The 17,994-nt window shown below is 42.2% G+C and overlaps 2 protein-coding genes across 2 annotated transcripts in view; both read left to right on the plus strand.

Moving 5' to 3' along the window:
• The window catches only part of sik3 (SIK family kinase 3), a 111,896-nt gene that overhangs the window by 69,211 nt on the left and 24,691 nt on the right, over positions 1-17,994 (plus strand). The window contains 3 exon segments of the mRNA XM_080428934.1: positions 2,450-2,599; positions 10,884-10,957; positions 14,117-14,263. Of these exon segments, the coding sequence (XP_080285060.1) occupies positions 2,450-2,599; positions 10,884-10,957; positions 14,117-14,263 (371 nt within the window).
• Positions 1-17,994, plus strand: part of LOC308085694 (myelin protein zero-like protein 2) — a 181,801-nt gene that overhangs the window by 13,289 nt on the left and 150,518 nt on the right. The window lies entirely within an intron of this gene.

Below are 17,994 nucleotides of genomic sequence, written 5' to 3' on the forward strand. Positions count from 1 at the left end.
CATTTATGTCAGGCATACTCTAGTATGTGAAGAGTCTAACTGGGCTATTAACTCATTTTTGAAAAAAAATGTTTTTCTCCTTTCCTGAAGAATGGGCACCAGCGAAATGACTGTCTCTCAGACAAAAACAGTCACAAATGTCTTCTAAATCCCAACAGTTTTCTGAAAAAAACGTATGTTTCTATATCAGTGGTGCTCAAACGTTTTCATGTCAAGGACCCCCATAATGATTTGTATTTGGCCGCGGACCCCCATCTCAAAATATTTTGTTCCAGGGACCCCCCCAGAAGCAAAGAATAGAGTTAAAATTGTTCGCTTTAAGCAATATATATTCAAAGATTTGCACACATTTTCACGATTTTTCAAAAATAGCAGATCTACAAGCTCATAGCGCGGCACTCGGTGCCGCGCTATGAGCTTGTAGATCCGCTATTTTTGAATAGCCAAAGTGTAAAATAATGCTTTTTAGCTCAAATCTCAAATTCTGCCCCGAACCCGACCTGACGTTTTCGGGCCGGCCGGGATGAAAATGTATGCTAATTAGTCGGAGCCTTGGGTTTCATGAAAAAAAAGCACGTATTATTAAAGAAAAACTGGCGAAAATGTCCAGAACTCAAACATATATAAAAAAAATATATATATATATGTTTTGGCCATTATCTCTGAAACAGAAGGTCCAATCTGCTCAGTTTAAATCTTGTTGTATGCGTGACTTTGAGGCTATTCGGGTTTTTCGGGGTTTCGGTCCTAAAATCATGGTAATTGTTCGGGCCGGGCCCAGTTACGGCCGGGCCTTCATTTTCAGGCCCGTTGAAAAAATCTAATTTAAGTACAAGGTACAGCATTAACACATTCCCTGCCAGAGGGTTTTTTTTATTTTACTTCCCCCAGTGCCAGTGTTTAATTTAAATTTTTTAAGGAGCCGAGATACAGGATTTTAAAGTAATAAGTTAACCAAGGAGTGAATGGAGCTAGAAATCTTTGGATCGTGATATCTCTGGTTCTGTGTGGATAAATTGGAAAAAAAAAAGACCAAAAAAACGGTTATACTCGTGGATGGATTATCTTGGCAGTAAACGGGTGTATTTTTCATCAACGGTTATACTCGTGATTGGCAGGTAAAGTGTTAACACAAGGCCTTTTCAGGCTGTGACCCCCCAATATAATCATATTTGAACTGGAGACCCCCAAAATATTAATATTTGAACTGGGGACCCCCAAAATATTAATATTTGAACTGGGGACCCCCAAAATAATCATATTTGAACTGGGGACCCCCCCCCCCCCACCCTGACAAGCACTTGGAATTGAGGCGTTACATTTAGTTTGACTCGGATCCACAGATAAAAAAATTGTGAAAATAGCAGATCTACAAGCTCACAGCTGAGCTTGCAGATCGGCTATTTTCATGTTTGCCTCTTTCTTATAATATTTGACAATTTGGCCAATGTTTGACCAGTTCTTATACTATAGCTTGTTGATTACTGTTGATGCATTGATGATTCATTTCATGCCTTTTTCTTAATGGTATTAAAAAGGCAATAAAAGTCCTTAAATTGTCACTTCACTGTCATCTGGGGACCCCCCCCCCAAAAAAAAAATCACTTGGGGACCCCCCTGGGGGCCCCAACCCACAGGTTGAGAGCCAGCCCTACTCGATACTAGGGACGTAACAATACATTTTAACAGCGATACGATACGCATCACGATACATGGTTGACGATACGATACATGGACGAGATTGGTTCATTCATGGCCATACGATACGATTCAATGATTTAAAATCCATGCATTAACTATTAACTCATTCAGTGCCCGGCTTATTTATGGCAGTTTGGCTCCGAGTGCCACAGCCAAAATTCATTGTAAAAAAAAAGTGCTTAGGAGCCGAGATACAGCCTTTTTCAGTAAGAAGTTAAACAAAGAGTGAATGGAGCAGCATACTTTCAAATCATGATATCTTGGGTTCTGAACTTTTTTTTTCTTCTTTTTTTTCTTTTTTCTTTTTTTTTACGTCTTAGACGTCCAGTGGCACTCAGGGCTTATGTTAAAACGGACGTCTTAGACGTCCAGTGGCACTGAATGAGTTAACACATTGAGTGCGGACCGTTTTTCATAATCCAAACGAGGTGTGCCAAAAACGGTTATAACCGTTCTTGGATTTTTTATTTTATTTTTTTCAATCAAAAGAAATATAAGAGAAGAAAATACTGGATTTGTGTATGAGAAATAATTTAGCGAAAAGAAATCGTGAAAAATCGTATCGTGAACCTCAAATCGTGATTCGTATCGTGAGTTTAGTATTACATGCCTAATATAGATATAGTAGATCGTTGAAATTTTAAATCGGTGTTTTCGATGCAGTTACAATATCGTTGCGACTCTACTGGATGACATAACGTATCGTCTTAACCGTCCCTGTCTTTCCCATCATCCTCTCTCTCTTTAGGAGCAGTCCCTGCTGCAGCCCCCCACGCTGCAGCTGCTCAACGGCATGGGCCCCCTGGGCCGCAGGGCCTCGGACGGAGGGGCCAACATCCAGCTCCACGCACAGCTCCTCAAGAGGCCCCGGGGCCCGTCGCCGCTCGTGGCCAGTCCGGTGAGTTAGTACACAGGTCACACGCTATATAAGGGTGTTAACAGAACTAAACTCCATTTTATAATCCATGGGGTCTTCAACAGGGGGTCCGACCAGGGTTCCTCAGAGTACTACTATAGAATAGGGGTGGGACGATATATCGATATCGCGATATATCGCGATACTTTCTCCCGCGATAACTAATCGATATACTGCCGAAAAATATCTATATTATATATATATATATATATATTCTTTTTTTCTTTTTTTCTTTTTTTTTCCTTCTTTTTTTAAGTTTGTGATATGTTGTTTTTCCTACTCTGTATTTGTGTAATGATGATTTTGAACTGTTTGGTGCTATTTTATGTGTTTATGAATTGAATACAAGGACTATCGTGATATATCGTTGGTGAAATTTCATGCAATATATCGTGATATCGCAATATATCGATATTTTCAGATATCGTGATATATCGTTGGTGAAATTTCTTGCAATATATATTGAATATCGTGATATCGCATCGTGATATATATTGTTATCGTGGGCCTAATATCGTGATATATATCGTATCGTGAGGTACCCATATCGTCCCACCCCTACTATAGAGAGTATGCACTTTTCCACCAGGCAAAACATTGCATAACATAATAAGTTAAACAGGAAGTGAATGGAGCAGCAAATCTTCAAATGATGATATCTTGGGTTCTGAACGCCATTGCGGTAAAACACGTGAAACACGCCAATGGCACTCAATTAGTTAACAAATCAGTGGTGGAAAAAGTACTAAAATGATTTACTTAAGTAAAAGTATCCATCCTGCAATACAGAAATACTCTGTTACAAGTAAAAGTCCAGAATAAATAATTGACTTGAGTAAAAGTACAAAAGTATTGGCATCAAAATGTACTTAAAGTACCAAAAGTAAAAGTACTAAAATATTTGAAAATAGCAGATCTACAAGCTCACAACGTGTCGCTATGCGACACGTTGTGAGCTTGTAGATCGGCTATTTTCAAATAGCCGATGTATAAAATAGAGCTGAAGTGGTTAATGTACGTGTCATAATATAATAATGTATATCTGAAAACTAACTAGTAACTAAAGTCTTCAAGTAATTGTAGTGGAGTAAAAGTACAATATTTGCCTCTGAGATGTAGTGGAGTAGAAGTAAAAATATTGGAAATTGGAAATACTCAAGTAAAGTACAAATACCTCAAAATTGTACTTAAGTACAGTACTTAAGTACATTTACTTAGTTACTTTACACCACTGTTAACAATCCACATGATCAAAACCATTGGTGTTGCGTGCTGGATTCCAACCAACATCATCTCGGGTCACGCGCTCCATGCAGGAGGCGTGGTAGGACTATATCCAAAGTCACTGGCCACCTACTGTGAGTAAAGCGCAAATTCTTCGCATGCGCAGTTTGATCATCCCATAGCTTGCGGGGGCTGTAACCATGGTTGACGCCTGTAACCGTGGCGTCGATAGATCCCATAGCCCGAACTCCGAGCAATCGTGTAGTTTCATAAAATACGAAGTTGTACCGGACAATATTACATTTGCGAGCGTGAAACGCAGTGTAGTAGATTACCCACGGCATGCAGTATTATTATTTGTGCATAGACTGCAGGCAAATGCCGGTCCCGAGGTTTAAAGACAATGTGTATCAAATGGGAGTCTGGAGCCTAAAGGATCATCTCAAAAACTTTGAATATTGTGGAAAATGTCATAATATGCCATGTGTTGTAGTCATCAAACAAACAAAAAAAGGTTTCGAAATATTAATGAATCTAAAATATGTGAAAGTTTCACTTTTTTAAATCTTTTTAATATCTGTAAAATATGTTGTTCCAGGGACCCCCCCAGGAGCAAAGATTTGAGTAAAAAATGACCACTTAAAATATATATGTATTCAAAGATTTGCACACATTTTCACGATTTAGATAGCAGATACCGCGGCACTCGGTGCCGCGCTATGAACTTGTAGATCTGATATTTATGAATAGCCTAAGAAATCTAAAAATGACACACGGTCAGATGCTTTCCCGGGTCTAAATGGGTTAAAAAGTCACTGAAAAACCAAATAATATCGCCATAGCGACGCGCTGGTGACGTCAGTCTAAACACTAAATGACACTTATATATATATATATAGGAGCTGACCGGTAAGCCTTTATATAAGTATAAAATATAAGACGTTATATAGAATACGATCATCTCTGAGACCATGCTTACGGACAGCTCAGCCGCGGAGGACCTGGTGGTCACCCTGGACAAGCTGCACCGGGACTACCGGCTCCTGAAGCGGGAGCGGCGGAAGCGCCAGCTGTACACCAACCACTGCCACGACGTGGTCCGCAAGCAGCGGCAGGAGGTGGACAAGCTGCGGAGGCAGCGGGCGGAGCTCCAGAAGAGCCTCCTGTTCTTCGAGGGCGTCCAGGACGCCGAGCACACGGAGCGCCTCGGCGTCCTGCTGGAGATGGACGAGCTGGACCGGGCCGTGGAGAGGGAGCGGCGGCGCCAGGCGGCGCTGGAGAAGGAGACCTCGGGCATCCTGAGGACGCTGAAGAAGAAGGAGGGCACCGCGGACCGGCAGAGCGGCCGCGCCGGGCTGAACCGCAAGGAGATCCTGGGCCTGGACGTGCGGCTGGACCTGGCCCGGAACGCCCTCGACGAGCGGGCGACCCGGAACGGCCGCCGACGCGACGAGCTGGACATCCTGCGCAAGGTGCGCCTCCACTTCCGGGCGCTCCACGACCGGCTGGACGCGGACCTGCGGGAGGTGCGTCGGGAGGCCACGGAGCTGACCGACCGGGCCAACGTGGCGTACGAGGCCCGCGTGGCCACGCAGCGGAAGGCCGAGGCCATGCGGGGGAAGGAGGTCCGGGAGGCGGCGGCTTACCGCGCCGGCATGAAGGAGGCGAAGGAGACGCTGGCGCACGAGCGGCGCCGCGTGGAGTTCGCCAAGACCAAGAACCGCCACAGGACCGACCCGGGCGAGGAGGAGCGCGGCTGGGTGGAGCGCGGGGGCGACTCGGCCGAGACCCTGGAGGAGGTGTTCCTGAGGGTCCGCTCGGTGGTCAACGAGCACGGCCTGAAGCCCGACCGCGTGGTGTGGCGGTACGTCCGCGGCGAGGAGATGAACGCCGAGCTCACCGCGTTCATCGGCGACCAGACGGACGAGGCGGAGGAGCTGAAGACGCACCGCGGCCAGGTGGAGGCGGCCACGCGGAGGATGGTGGAGGAGGACGCGGAGGCCACGCGGCGCCACCTCGCCCTGATGGCGGCCACGGCGGCCAGCCAGCTGGACCTGGACGGCAAGCTGAAGAACGTGGAGTTCATGCTGCGGGCCACGGGGCCCGTGCTGCAGCGCTTCAAGGGCATCAGCGACAGCATCCTGACCAAGGTGGCGCGGCGCGAGAAGAAGAAGCTGTGCGAGGAGCTGGGCGAGGAGACCGTGACGGAGGAGCACCTCATGTCCTACATGGACCTGGTGGAGCAGAAGGGAGCCGACCTGCTCACCTGGCAGGCCTCCTTCCTCTAAGCGTCTAGTGTTTCTCAAACCTTTTCCATGCCCAAGGACCCCCAAATTAATATGTGTCTGAAAACAGAAGCAAAAACGTTGCCTTTGAAACATTTTGATTTCAATATGTGCACACAATATAGCCAAAGTATAGAATATGGATAATGGGGTTAAAATGATTTTGACGCTTTAACAAATTTAGCTGGGGACCCCCTGGTATCCCCCCAAGGACCCCCGGGGGTCCCTGGACCCCACTTTGAGAACCAATGGTCTAGCGGTGCAACACCCCAACAAACTTAATACATTTAATAATCCATAATCAATCATTAAAAATAATACTAATAATAATCTTTTCCTATTTTGGATATGTCATTATAGGTGAGAAGTTTTAATACGTTCCCAATCAAAATCTTTCAAAACAATATTGAAAAGAGCAGATCTGCAAGCTCACGTGAGCTTGTTGAACTGCTATTTTCCTAACCCTAACCCTTTAATAAAAAAATAGCTTTTTGATTAATAATCAAAGTAATCAATATAATAATCACTAAGAAAATAATCAATAGATGGACGCAGCCCCACCTGCAACCCCAAAGAGTGTGAAGAGGCAAGACGAGGCACAATAATAATATCCCCAACACCCGCGTATGGAGAGAGACCCCACAGTACTGACGTCCAAGTACTATGATAATGGGTACTGGACCAAGTACTCGAGTACGACCCCTATTGCATATCTGAAGGAGTATACGTTCCCAACGGCATTCGCCCATGTCCATAATATACGTACATATGAATGCACAGAATCACTGTGTGTGAGTCTCAAGAACCACCCGCCGGATCCACTTATGTTTCGCAGAGGAACCCAAAACGACACGGTGCCCCGTGTGAGGATGGTCGGAGTTGTGTTCCTCCAAAAATGTCTACGCAAATCCTCATATATGGTCAGACGAGCGGTTCTCTATAAATTACGCAGAACTCTTTGGAGATCCCTCGTGTCATCAAAATGGTGTCCTTACGCAAATCTCTGTGTGTGTGTGTGTGTGTGTAAACTCTACGCTCTGTGTGGTGCCCGGTGTGAAGTTGGTGTGAACAACGGTTGTCCAGAAACCGACTATAAATCAATCTATAAATGCGTAACATCTCTGCGAGCATGTCTATGTTTCTCTCAAGAACGATCTAACCGAATGACTTCAAACCGTGTGTGTCGAAGAGGACTGGAGTGAGTGCAGAGCCGAGTGTGGCCAAATTGTTATCATACGAAAGCCATGCGCTTGTGACCTACACAACGTACACATTCTTTGGACCTCTGTAGCACAACTGTAGTACACAACTGTACTACGCACAGTCTGCACGCAGTCTACCAAAAGTCGTCAATAAAAATAAGCGACATCAATATACATATTGCAAAAGATTGCTTGAACTGCAATAAATGGTATATGTACGTATGTGCCATGTACACGTATTCACACTTATTATATAAATAGTGTGGCCAATCCCTCAACGCCCTACTCATTATTTAACTGGTTTTCAGGCTTTTATTCATTTCAGCAATCCAGGTACAAAGGATGATTTCTGTCTAGATTAGAAGACAATGTTTTAAGCAGAGCATTTAGAAACTGTATTGTGAAGTCGGTGGTATATGTTCATTGTCGATAGAAGCTGTGTCCAGGTCCAATGTTTTCACTAAAACCATGTTGTTGGAATGTAATTTTAATCAATTTCTTCTAATATTTTTTTCTTCTAACTTTTTTTCCCAGTGTGTTCATACATACAGTAAACTATTCATTGTCTGGGTTTTACGTTGGCAGCAAACATAAAGGCAGAAAAAACATTCAAACCGTATACTTCAATATGTGTTTGCAAGTCACATTGTCCTCGCAATATTTAACGTTTTCGCATAGTGCGTGTTTTCCTCATGTTGTGCAGCCATACTATCTGCTGATATGAGGTTGTCTTTTTTTTTTTTATTGTGATTCATGTTTTTATTTGGGGGTTTGGGCATTACAGGCATCCATACATTTCTATCTGTCCTCATGTCCCAGTCCTTTCCATGTTACACCCCATCCAGTGTCTGTGTGGAAGTCCTTAACACATTGATTGCCAAGATCGAGTTAACTGTTTTTTTTGTTTTTTTTTTTGACCCAAAGACCAAGGAGATATGATTAGTCGAAGATCTAGACTCCTATCCACTTCCTTGTTAACTTAAAACTTTAAAATTGTGTATCTCAGCTCCTGAGTACTTTTTTATTTTTCAATGAAAAATCTCTGGCAATAAACTGCAAAAAATCTGAAATAACTCTGGTAATCAATGTGTTAACACATTCACTGCCAGAGCTTGTTCATAATATACTCACCCAGTGCCAGCGATTTGTGTTTTATAACCTTTTCAACCGGTCACAGAAATGTGATATCCATTTTGATCCATCGGCTTACCGTGTGTGTAAATAAACACGATCCTTGTACCAGCTCCCAGAGAAAAAAATATATAACTGGAGCTTTCCCTTTGTCTTTTATACCATGTGAAAACTAGGATGTCTAGCCAGAACCAGGGCAAAACCAGTTAACTCAAGATAAAACCGGAAACAGGAAACGGTTTACGGATATTTTCACATAGGATGAGAGGAAAGCGAATGGGAAGAGAAAATGATCAAGGATGGTACAGAGAACAGCGCGATCGTTTATTAAACCACAAAAAAGACCCTATCCCGGGATATCTCGGGTTCGGCGGTAAATGTGTTAAAGGAGTAGTTCCCCCCCAAAAAGTACTTATTTTCTATCCATTACACACCCCATGAAGCATTGCATTCATGGAGATTTTTGTTTTGTTTTTGTCGCATTCCTAAACCAATAATGTTATGACCGGCGGTCTCTCCGGTAGGAGACTCAAAGGAGACTCTTTGAGTCTCCTACCTGATACATTAGCATCTGTCCGCCGGTCATAAGATTATTGTCTCAGGAATGCAACAAAAACAAAAAAATCTCCATGAATTCAATGCTTCATGGGGTGTGTAATTGATAGAACATAAGTCATTTTTTTGGGTGAACTACTCCTTTAATGTTATGCTGAATCCATTTCTCATCTTTGCACTAACACACTGACATCCTCCTTCTAGTCGTCTTAACACACTGACATCCTCCTTCGTAGTTGTCTTAACACACTGCTTCCCAAACTCTGGGTCGGGACCCATGTTTCTGGGTCACGAGTAAATATAATTTTTTTTGTTGTTTACAAAATGTTTAGTTTGTTTGTTATTTCAAAGGATTTTTAAAAGGTTAATTCAAAGGAAAACAAACAAACAAAAATCCATAAATAAAAATATTGAAAAAAAATCAGAAGCAGTGAAAACGTGCCGTGAGCTTGTAGATCGGCTATTTTCACTAGTTTGTGTTCCAGGGAGAAATCAAAGACAGATATCGTGCAAGATCATCCCCTAGTGCAGGCAGGGCCGGATACAGAAATTATTAATTGGGGGGGCATTAGGAAATGTTGGGGGGGAGGCGAAAAAAAAAATTTCCGGCTGTTTGTGTAATACTGCTTCCTATTGTTTAGGAGTAGTACTGCATGTGTGTGTGTGACTGTGTGTGTGGAAAATCAGGGCAGAGGATTATTTGAATTGTGCAATGATACATGATGGAATATGATTAAGGATTATTTTGATTATGGTAAGCTCACATTTCATATCATGACATATCATGACATAAATGTTTTTTTTTTTTTTGGGGGGGGCAGTCAGGGCATTTGGGGGGGCATTGCCCCCCTTGCCCATGCCTAGATCCGGCCCTGAGTGCAGGGGTGATGCAACTTTGATGATGCAGAGGGCCACTATATTTCCACACTCACTCCAGAGGGCCACGTTGCATATACTGTCGGACAGACACCTCTTATCTCTGTATTTTATTTTTTTTTACCATTCTATATCACACAAAAGTAGCAAAAATAGCAGATCTACAAGCTGAAAACCCGTCGCAAGTGTGACACGTTTTGAGCTTGTAGATCTGCTATTTGGAATCCTGAATTAGTTTTTGCTATTTTTGAATTGGAATCCTGAAAAGTAACATTGTTATTTAATTTCAAATGCATTTACTTATGTTAACTTAAATACAAATACATTGGACATCAAAAAAGACAATAGAATTGTAATACTAGTCATTAAGCTACTATAGACTGAAGTAATTAAAGCGGGTCATGTTTGGAATCGTAACAGCTGAGATCAATAATAAATCAGTTCTCAGAAAAGGGATGCTAGGGTTCAAGTGGTTAAAGGAGGAGTTCACCCAAAAAATGATTTATTTTCTATCAATTGCACACCCCATGAAGCCTTGAATACATGGATTTATTTGGGTTTTTGTCCCATTCCTAAGCCAATAATTTGATGCCCGGGTGTATTTCCGGTAGGAGACACAAAGAATCTACTTTGTCTCTCCTACTGGATACATTAGCCGGTAGGAGACAGGAATCAAATTATTAGCTTAGGAATGCCACAAAAACACAAATAAATCCATGGATTCAAGGCTTCATGGGGTGTGCAATTGATAGAAAATAAGTCATTTTTTGGGTGAACTACTCCTTTAAGGTAAAAAAAATCATATCACACAAAGATTTGGCAGACCCCCTGTAGTAACTCTGAGGACCCACTGTTGAAGACCCCTGTTTTAAGGTGTCAATGTATTGTATTGCTCTGCTCTCTCTCTCTCTCTAAACTTTCTTTCTTTCTGTGTGTGTGTGTGTGTCTCGTTCTCTCTCTCTCTCTCTCTCTCTCTCTCTCTCTCTCTCTCAGCACCCCATCCCGGCCGTAGCCCCGGTGGATGAGGAGGGGTCAGATGGCGAGCCGGACCAGGAGGCGGTCCAGAGGTAACCCACGGCGACCGGGGGTCTTTTTTCATTAGGGCGTTGGTGACTGTCCAGGGTCTGTCGTCTGATCTGGATGCTTTGGAACAAACACCCCTACGGCCCACAATGAGTTGGTTTAAACCAGTGGTTTTCAGACCGTGCCCCCCCCCCCCCCCACCTTCAATGATCATATTTGAACTGGGGACCCCACAACATGATCATATTTGAACTGGGGACCCCACAACATGATCATATTTGAACTGGGGACCCCACAACATGATCATATGTGAATTAGGGACCCCTCAAAAAGATAATATTTGAACTGGGGACCCCCCACCCTGACAAGCACTTGGAATTGTAGGAGTTGAGGCGTTACATTTAGTTTGACTCGGTTCGATAAATATTGGCTCAGTATTGAGCCAATATAGTAGTGAGACAATGTTTGACCAGTTTTTATAGTATAGTTTGTTCATTTCTTTTGATACAGTAATGGTCTTTATTTCATAGGTATTAGAAAGGTCTTAAAAGTCCTTAAAGTGTCACTTCACTGTCATCTGGGGACCCGTCCCCCGTCCCCGTCCCCAAAATCAGATCCCGACCCACAGTTTGAGAACCGCTGGTGTTAAACCCACTGACTCAGGGTTGTTTTTTCCCCAGGCATCTTTAGTTCAGACAGCTGCCCCCTGGTGGACAGACGTGGTGGTGGTGGTGGTGCTGCTGCTGGTGTCCTGGGGCTGCTGGGAGTGTGTTTCCTCTATAGGCTGGAGCTCTGCTTTCTGCCCTCCGCTAAAAAAAACGGCGCCATCCCCTCCTCCCCCCTACCTCCCCCCTCCCCCTCCTCCTCCATCATGCATCTGGCTTTCACACGTTTTTCTCCTGACTTCTTGTCGCCAAAACCTACAGCCGCTCCTCCCTCCCTCTCTCTCTCCGACTCGCTACACCAACGCCTTTTCTCTCTCCTTTCAAAAATGGTGCCAAATTTACCCCCCCCCTCACCCCCCCCCCCCCCCACCCTCCACACACACTCTTTATTCTCTCTTTGTCGCGGGGCTTTGCTAACTCTGTAGCTTGCAAAACAAAGCGCTGATAATAATAATAATAATAATAATAACAACGACGACAACCAAAAACAATCCGCAAAAAAATTGTTGAAAGCTTGTGGGCAGTGGTGGAAGAAGTACTCAGATATTTTTACTTAAGTAAGACCTGAGGCGATTCTTAAAAAAAAAATCTAAATCCTAACAGTTTTTTTTATTTTTATCTAAAAATAAAATTTCCAAGATTTTTCAAAAATAGCAGATCTACAAGCTCGGTGCCGCGCTACGAGCTTGTAGATCTGCTATTTTTGAATAGCCAAAATAATCTAAAGTGACACAGATGCGTTCCAGGTCTTAATGGGTTAAGTAAAAGTAGCAATACCACAACATGAAAATACTTTTGTTACAAGTAAATGGCCTGTGTTCTAAATGTTACTTGAGTAAAAGTACAAAAGTATTGGCATCAAAATATACTTCAAGTACCAAAAGTAAAAAGTACTAAAATGTTTGAAAATAGCAGATCTCGCAACGCGTCACGATGCGACTGTGTTGTGAGCGTTGTAGATCGGCTATTTTCAAATAGGCTAGGTATAAAATAATGCTATAATATAATGATGATCTGCAAAGTAACTAAAGTTGTCAAATAATTGTAGTGGAGTAAAAGTACAATATTTTCCTCTGAGATGTCGTGGAGTATAAGTCAAAGTATTGAAAATCGGAAATACTCCAGTAAAGTAAAAAATACCTCAAAACTGTACTTAAGTACAGTACTTGAGTAAATGTACTTAGTTACTTTCCACCACTGCTGGGGGGCGGGGGGTAGGGTTGTGGGATATCCCATAATAAGCTATTATTGTTTGACTCTTTTGCTTTCATCCGATTGGCTGGTGTGAGATGGTATATATGAAATGAAAACACTCATTGGCAGAAGAGGGGGAAAGGGCGGGGACGGGGGCGGGGCTTATCCTATAGATTACCCAAGTCCTGACGTCAAACCCACGGCGCCCCGAAATCACGTTCGAAATCCCGCGAGAACTGTGTTCCAAAAAAGACATTCTAAATAACGAGTCTGGCAATTATGTCAGTGATTTGGCTCTGTATCGTTTGATATTTATTTATATTAGAAAATGTTATTCATTCTGCAGTTGTAACCGGAAGTAGTGTTAAAAAAAAACGGCATTTGGATATCACGTGATTCAATGTCGCACGCAATGAAAACTCCTGAGATTCCTTAAGTTTGGTGACTTTTGTTATCGGTGTGTGTTATTATTTAGTTGATGAAACAACTCAGAACTGACGACACTTCTGTCCATAAAGAAAGAATCCAATGCAACAGGGCGTGATGCTGATTATGTCAAATGTGATGATAAAACCCATTCAGGTTCCTCAATGTTGGATCTGGTTTCCGGATCCCAGCCATAGACTGTAAAAAGAATGGACAAAGCCAGCCCCATTGGCTTTTTCCAGCCTTCCAGCTTTTTCCAGCCCCAAACGAGTCATTTTCGATGCGCGATCACTCCTCCATTGTGACTCGCGTGAGAGATGTTATCGTTCCAGGCGTTAGCCAGGACCAATGTGCACCGTGCACGCACGCATGCATTGTTTTTCATGGATTGCTCGTCGTGGAGTCTAGAGCTTTAAACAGCGCAGCGCAGCGCAGCGCAACGCAACGCAACGGTGAGATTTCTGGCACCGAACGTAATATTATAAAATTCTGGCACCGAATGTGTTAAAAAAGAAGTTAAACTAGCGATTGAAAACATAATAAATGTTTACTGAGGTAATAAAATCGAAGTGTGAAGTCGGGCCAAAACCTCATTCACTCGTATTGCGATTTAAGTGCAGCCAGCACTGCCTCTGCAGAAGGTGACATAGCGCCACCTGCTGGGTCATTAATAGGAACGTCATGGCGTAAGAGAACCCGGAAAGGAGCTTCAACTCCAGCGCCCGGGGGGTTTGCCCTCTGACTTAGGTAGTGTATCCCCGCCCACCCTTACTCTGTTAGCCAATGAGGAAAGACGGCTGACCGGGCGCTGCTTCCTGTTTCCCCCACCACCCCCACACCCCCATCAACCCCCCCACCCCTCCCTCCACTCCCCCCCTCCCTCCCCCACACCCCCCCCCCCACCTCCCTGCGGCCCAGGTACCTGGCGAACCGCTCCAAGCGCCACACGACGCACGCGCTCATGAGCACGTCTCACGGCGGCGAGCCCCTGGGGGCGGAGTCCCAGCGGCCACAGGGCCCCCGCCAGAGGGGGGGCGTCTGGGTCCCCGACACACACACCACCCGGTGAGGGGGGGCGCACACACACACACACACACACACACACACACACACACACACACACACACACACACACACACACACACACACACACACACACACACATACAAACAAACACACAAAACCTCAATAAAAGGCAGCTGTGTAAACAGAGGTGTTTTGGCTGTGATTTAACCCATTAAGACCTGAAGCCGATTCTACAAATGTCTTCTGAATCCTAACAGTTTTCTGAAAAAATCTGTTTCTATATCGGTGGTTCTCAAACTTTTTCATGTCAAGGACCCCCAAAATGACACGTATTTGGCCGCTGACCCCCATCTCAAAACATTTTTGTTCCAGGGACCACCGGAAGCAAAGATTTGAGTTACAAATGTTCGCTTTAAAAGAATATATATACATATTCAAAGATCAAAAATAGCAGATATACAAGCTCGTAGCGCAGTATGAGCTTGTAGATCTGCTATTTTTTTTTAATAGCTAAAGTGTAAAACAATGCTTTTTAGCTCAAATCAAAAAAGTGACACAGACGCGTTCCAGGTCTTCATGGGTTGAAATAACTAAGAGAGGCAGAACCTTGCTGTTTCCTGGGAGTGTGTTCATTATAAATGCATGCTGGACGTGGAGGAGAAGAAGCCTTTTGTTTCATTTTTCATGGAAAACAAAAGGCTGCTTCTCCACGTTTATTTGACATTCCAGGGACAGGAGGGCAGACCTTCATCCCAGATGACCTGAGAGGTCAGGATGTGTTCATGATGTCACACAAAGATCACACGTTGTATTTCGGCCCTAAAACCTAATAAACCCAATGCTTTATAAACCCAAGAGCAGATATTTTGACATGGATTGTTTGACATACAGGGAGCCAGTGTAACAGTGTCTCTATGATTAATAATAGGTGACTGAAGTCATCATTCATATTTATTCATAAGGCACTGATGATGTAATCACACATTCTGTTTTTTGTTTGACTGGAAGTAATTAAGGGACTTTTGACATACAAATACATGTGGTTTGTTTTTTCTTAACTCTCTCAGTTCCAAGAACGAGTTATCTCGAGTTTTTAATAATTTTCAGAACCCAAGATATCGTGATCTGAAGATTTGCTGCTCCATTCATTTCTTGTTTAACTTATTATTATTAGTTTGTTTTACTTTAAAAAAAATTGCTGGCACAGTATGAACATATTTTTTTATATCATTGGCACTGAGAGAGTTAAAAAAAAAGTGTGATTTTATTGTATCTCCATTATGACCATGGATATGCTCTAAAAGAATAGCGTATTGCTCATCTCATCATTTAAGTGGTTAAAATGGTGTGTATTTGTGTAGCTTTGGGTCCGGTGGAGACGACCAGAAAGTTTCGAAACCCCCTGAGCAGCATTTTATACTTTTATCATGTTTCCAATATTTTCGGGCAGAAACCTTGTATCCATTATGCTTTTTTTTTTTCATGAATTAATGCCCTATTTTATTCTTGGTCGCGCGACGGTGTCGCACTAAAAGCAGCGAGAATAGCCGATCTTCAAGCTCACAGCGCATCGCCAAGTGACGTGAGCTTGTAGATTGGTCTATTTAATAATAGTTTTAATAATAATACATTGCCTCTGATGGCAGGTTGAAAGTGTTTTTGTGTATTTTATAAATATTGAACCAATGAAAAGTATTAAATAATAACTACATTGGATCCATTTGGAACTCAGGTTCTTTTTTTCTATTAAAAAAACAAACAAGGTTTTTATGTGACATTTATTTTATGACTATGTATTGTTAGTTATGCTTCAGGACCACATTGGAAACAAGTGTTTCATTACACTTTAATGTCGTCACCTTGCTAAACTAATGGCCTAAGTCATTTTTTGAGGAAAATTATATTTTTGCCTAAGTCAGCTCCTCATGACACTGGCCACCTCTGGTAAAATGGCCCGTCTCCTAATTGAAAAGGATCATGCTGTTCTCTCCCCTTTTAGTATAATGGCCTAACTCCCTAGTGGGACTTACTGTAGGCCAAAATAAGGAAATTGGCCTATGTCAGATTTTATCATATTTAAACCTATTTAAATCTCTTATATTACATAACTGACACAGTGTTATTTCTATTTAAATAGTCATAATTTGTTAAAAACATTTTGGGTGAAATGATTAAGAAATATCATATAGTTTTGTTTTGGATCAGTTTTTTTTTTTCTCCTGAAAAACTCGGAAAAAATGACGTTGGCCATTAGTTTAGCAAGGCGACGATGTGTTATCCTGGTTTGAACCCATTTAGACCTGAGGCCCATTCTAAAAACGCCTTCTAAATACTGACCAACATTTTCTGGAAAACGTTACATTGTATTCAAATAAATTTAAAAAATAAATATGTTGCTATACACTGTGTACAGCAACAACTACACCAAAATGAGTTCCCTGATTGAAAGGTAAAGTGACATATTGGTGTTCCAGGTCTAAATTGGTTACGTTGTTTAATGATTTTGCTCGCATTTCTTTTTTTTTACCAAAATCAAATCAAATCAAAATGTCTTTGTTTATTTGAGAGGGACAACATACTGTGTTTTAATGAACAGTTGCACTCCAAGTCAGTACCATAAAGTACAGTTAGGAAGTGGTGTGAATATTACGCCTGTTGCTAATTTACATCCTCATCCTAGGGCATTAACGAATAGTGATTTATGGTATTCGAATTATTCGACCCAAAAGTATTCGAATAGTCGATTATTCGGTTTGATTATAAAAAATTTAAAAATTTAAAAAAAATTAAAGTTTATTTATTTATTTTTATTTTTTTTTATTACATTGATGACTCGACTCAAGGAATGCGAGTTGACGTCACACCAGAGCTCACAGCTGCATGTCTGCTCTAGAAAAGCCACTAAAAAAAAGAAAATCTAAAAAAAAAAAAAAAAAAAATGCTTTTTTTTTTTTTTTTTTTTTTTCTCGAATAGTGGTTTGATAGTCGAATAGTCGGTTTGATATTCGAATATTCGACTATTCTGTGAATGCCCTACCTCATCCTGACTTACAACATTAAAACCAAACACTACAGTATAGTTAGAACGAGGATACGAAACAGAGACACCAAACAACTGCAAAGTATACCTAACTAAATGTAATCTTTATTTCACTCCTCTGTGTTTAAGAACGGACTAAAATATAGCATAATTCAAGGTTTCTGCTCGACATGTAGCTACTGTACATTAGGGATCGGACGATATGAAAATGACATGTCATGATTATTGTGGCAAAAATAATTGTGATTAAAACTTAAAATGTCACTTTTGTTTTAACCACTTTGAACCCCCACCATCCCTATCCTGGGGGGAACATTCGCCCAAAATAGCCGATCTACAAGCTTGTAGATCGGCTATTTTTGGAAGTTGCACTGAATTTGCAGCTCAACAAAATCTTAATTCATCCTAGTGTATGATGGAGGACAATTTCACCATAACTTTGCGATAAGATTATGGTCAGTGTTTTTTTTATCACGATAAACGATAACAACGATTATCGTCCCATCCCTACTGTACAGCCATGTAGCCACACCCACCACCATCCTGATTGGATGATGTAGGTACACTGAGGAGCTCATTTAAGTGTGTGTGTGTGTGTGTGTGTGCACGTGTGTGCACGCATGGTTGTACATGTGAATGGCTGTAAATGTGTGTGTGTGCATGGTTGTACATGTGAATGGCCGTAAATGTGTGTGTGTGTGTGTGTGTTTGTGCATGGTCGCACATGTGA

This window comes from Gymnoscopelus braueri, assembly GCF_963280865.1.
Source record: "Gymnoscopelus braueri genome assembly, chromosome: 5".
Taxonomy (NCBI): domain Eukaryota; kingdom Metazoa; phylum Chordata; class Actinopteri; order Myctophiformes; family Myctophidae; genus Gymnoscopelus; species Gymnoscopelus braueri.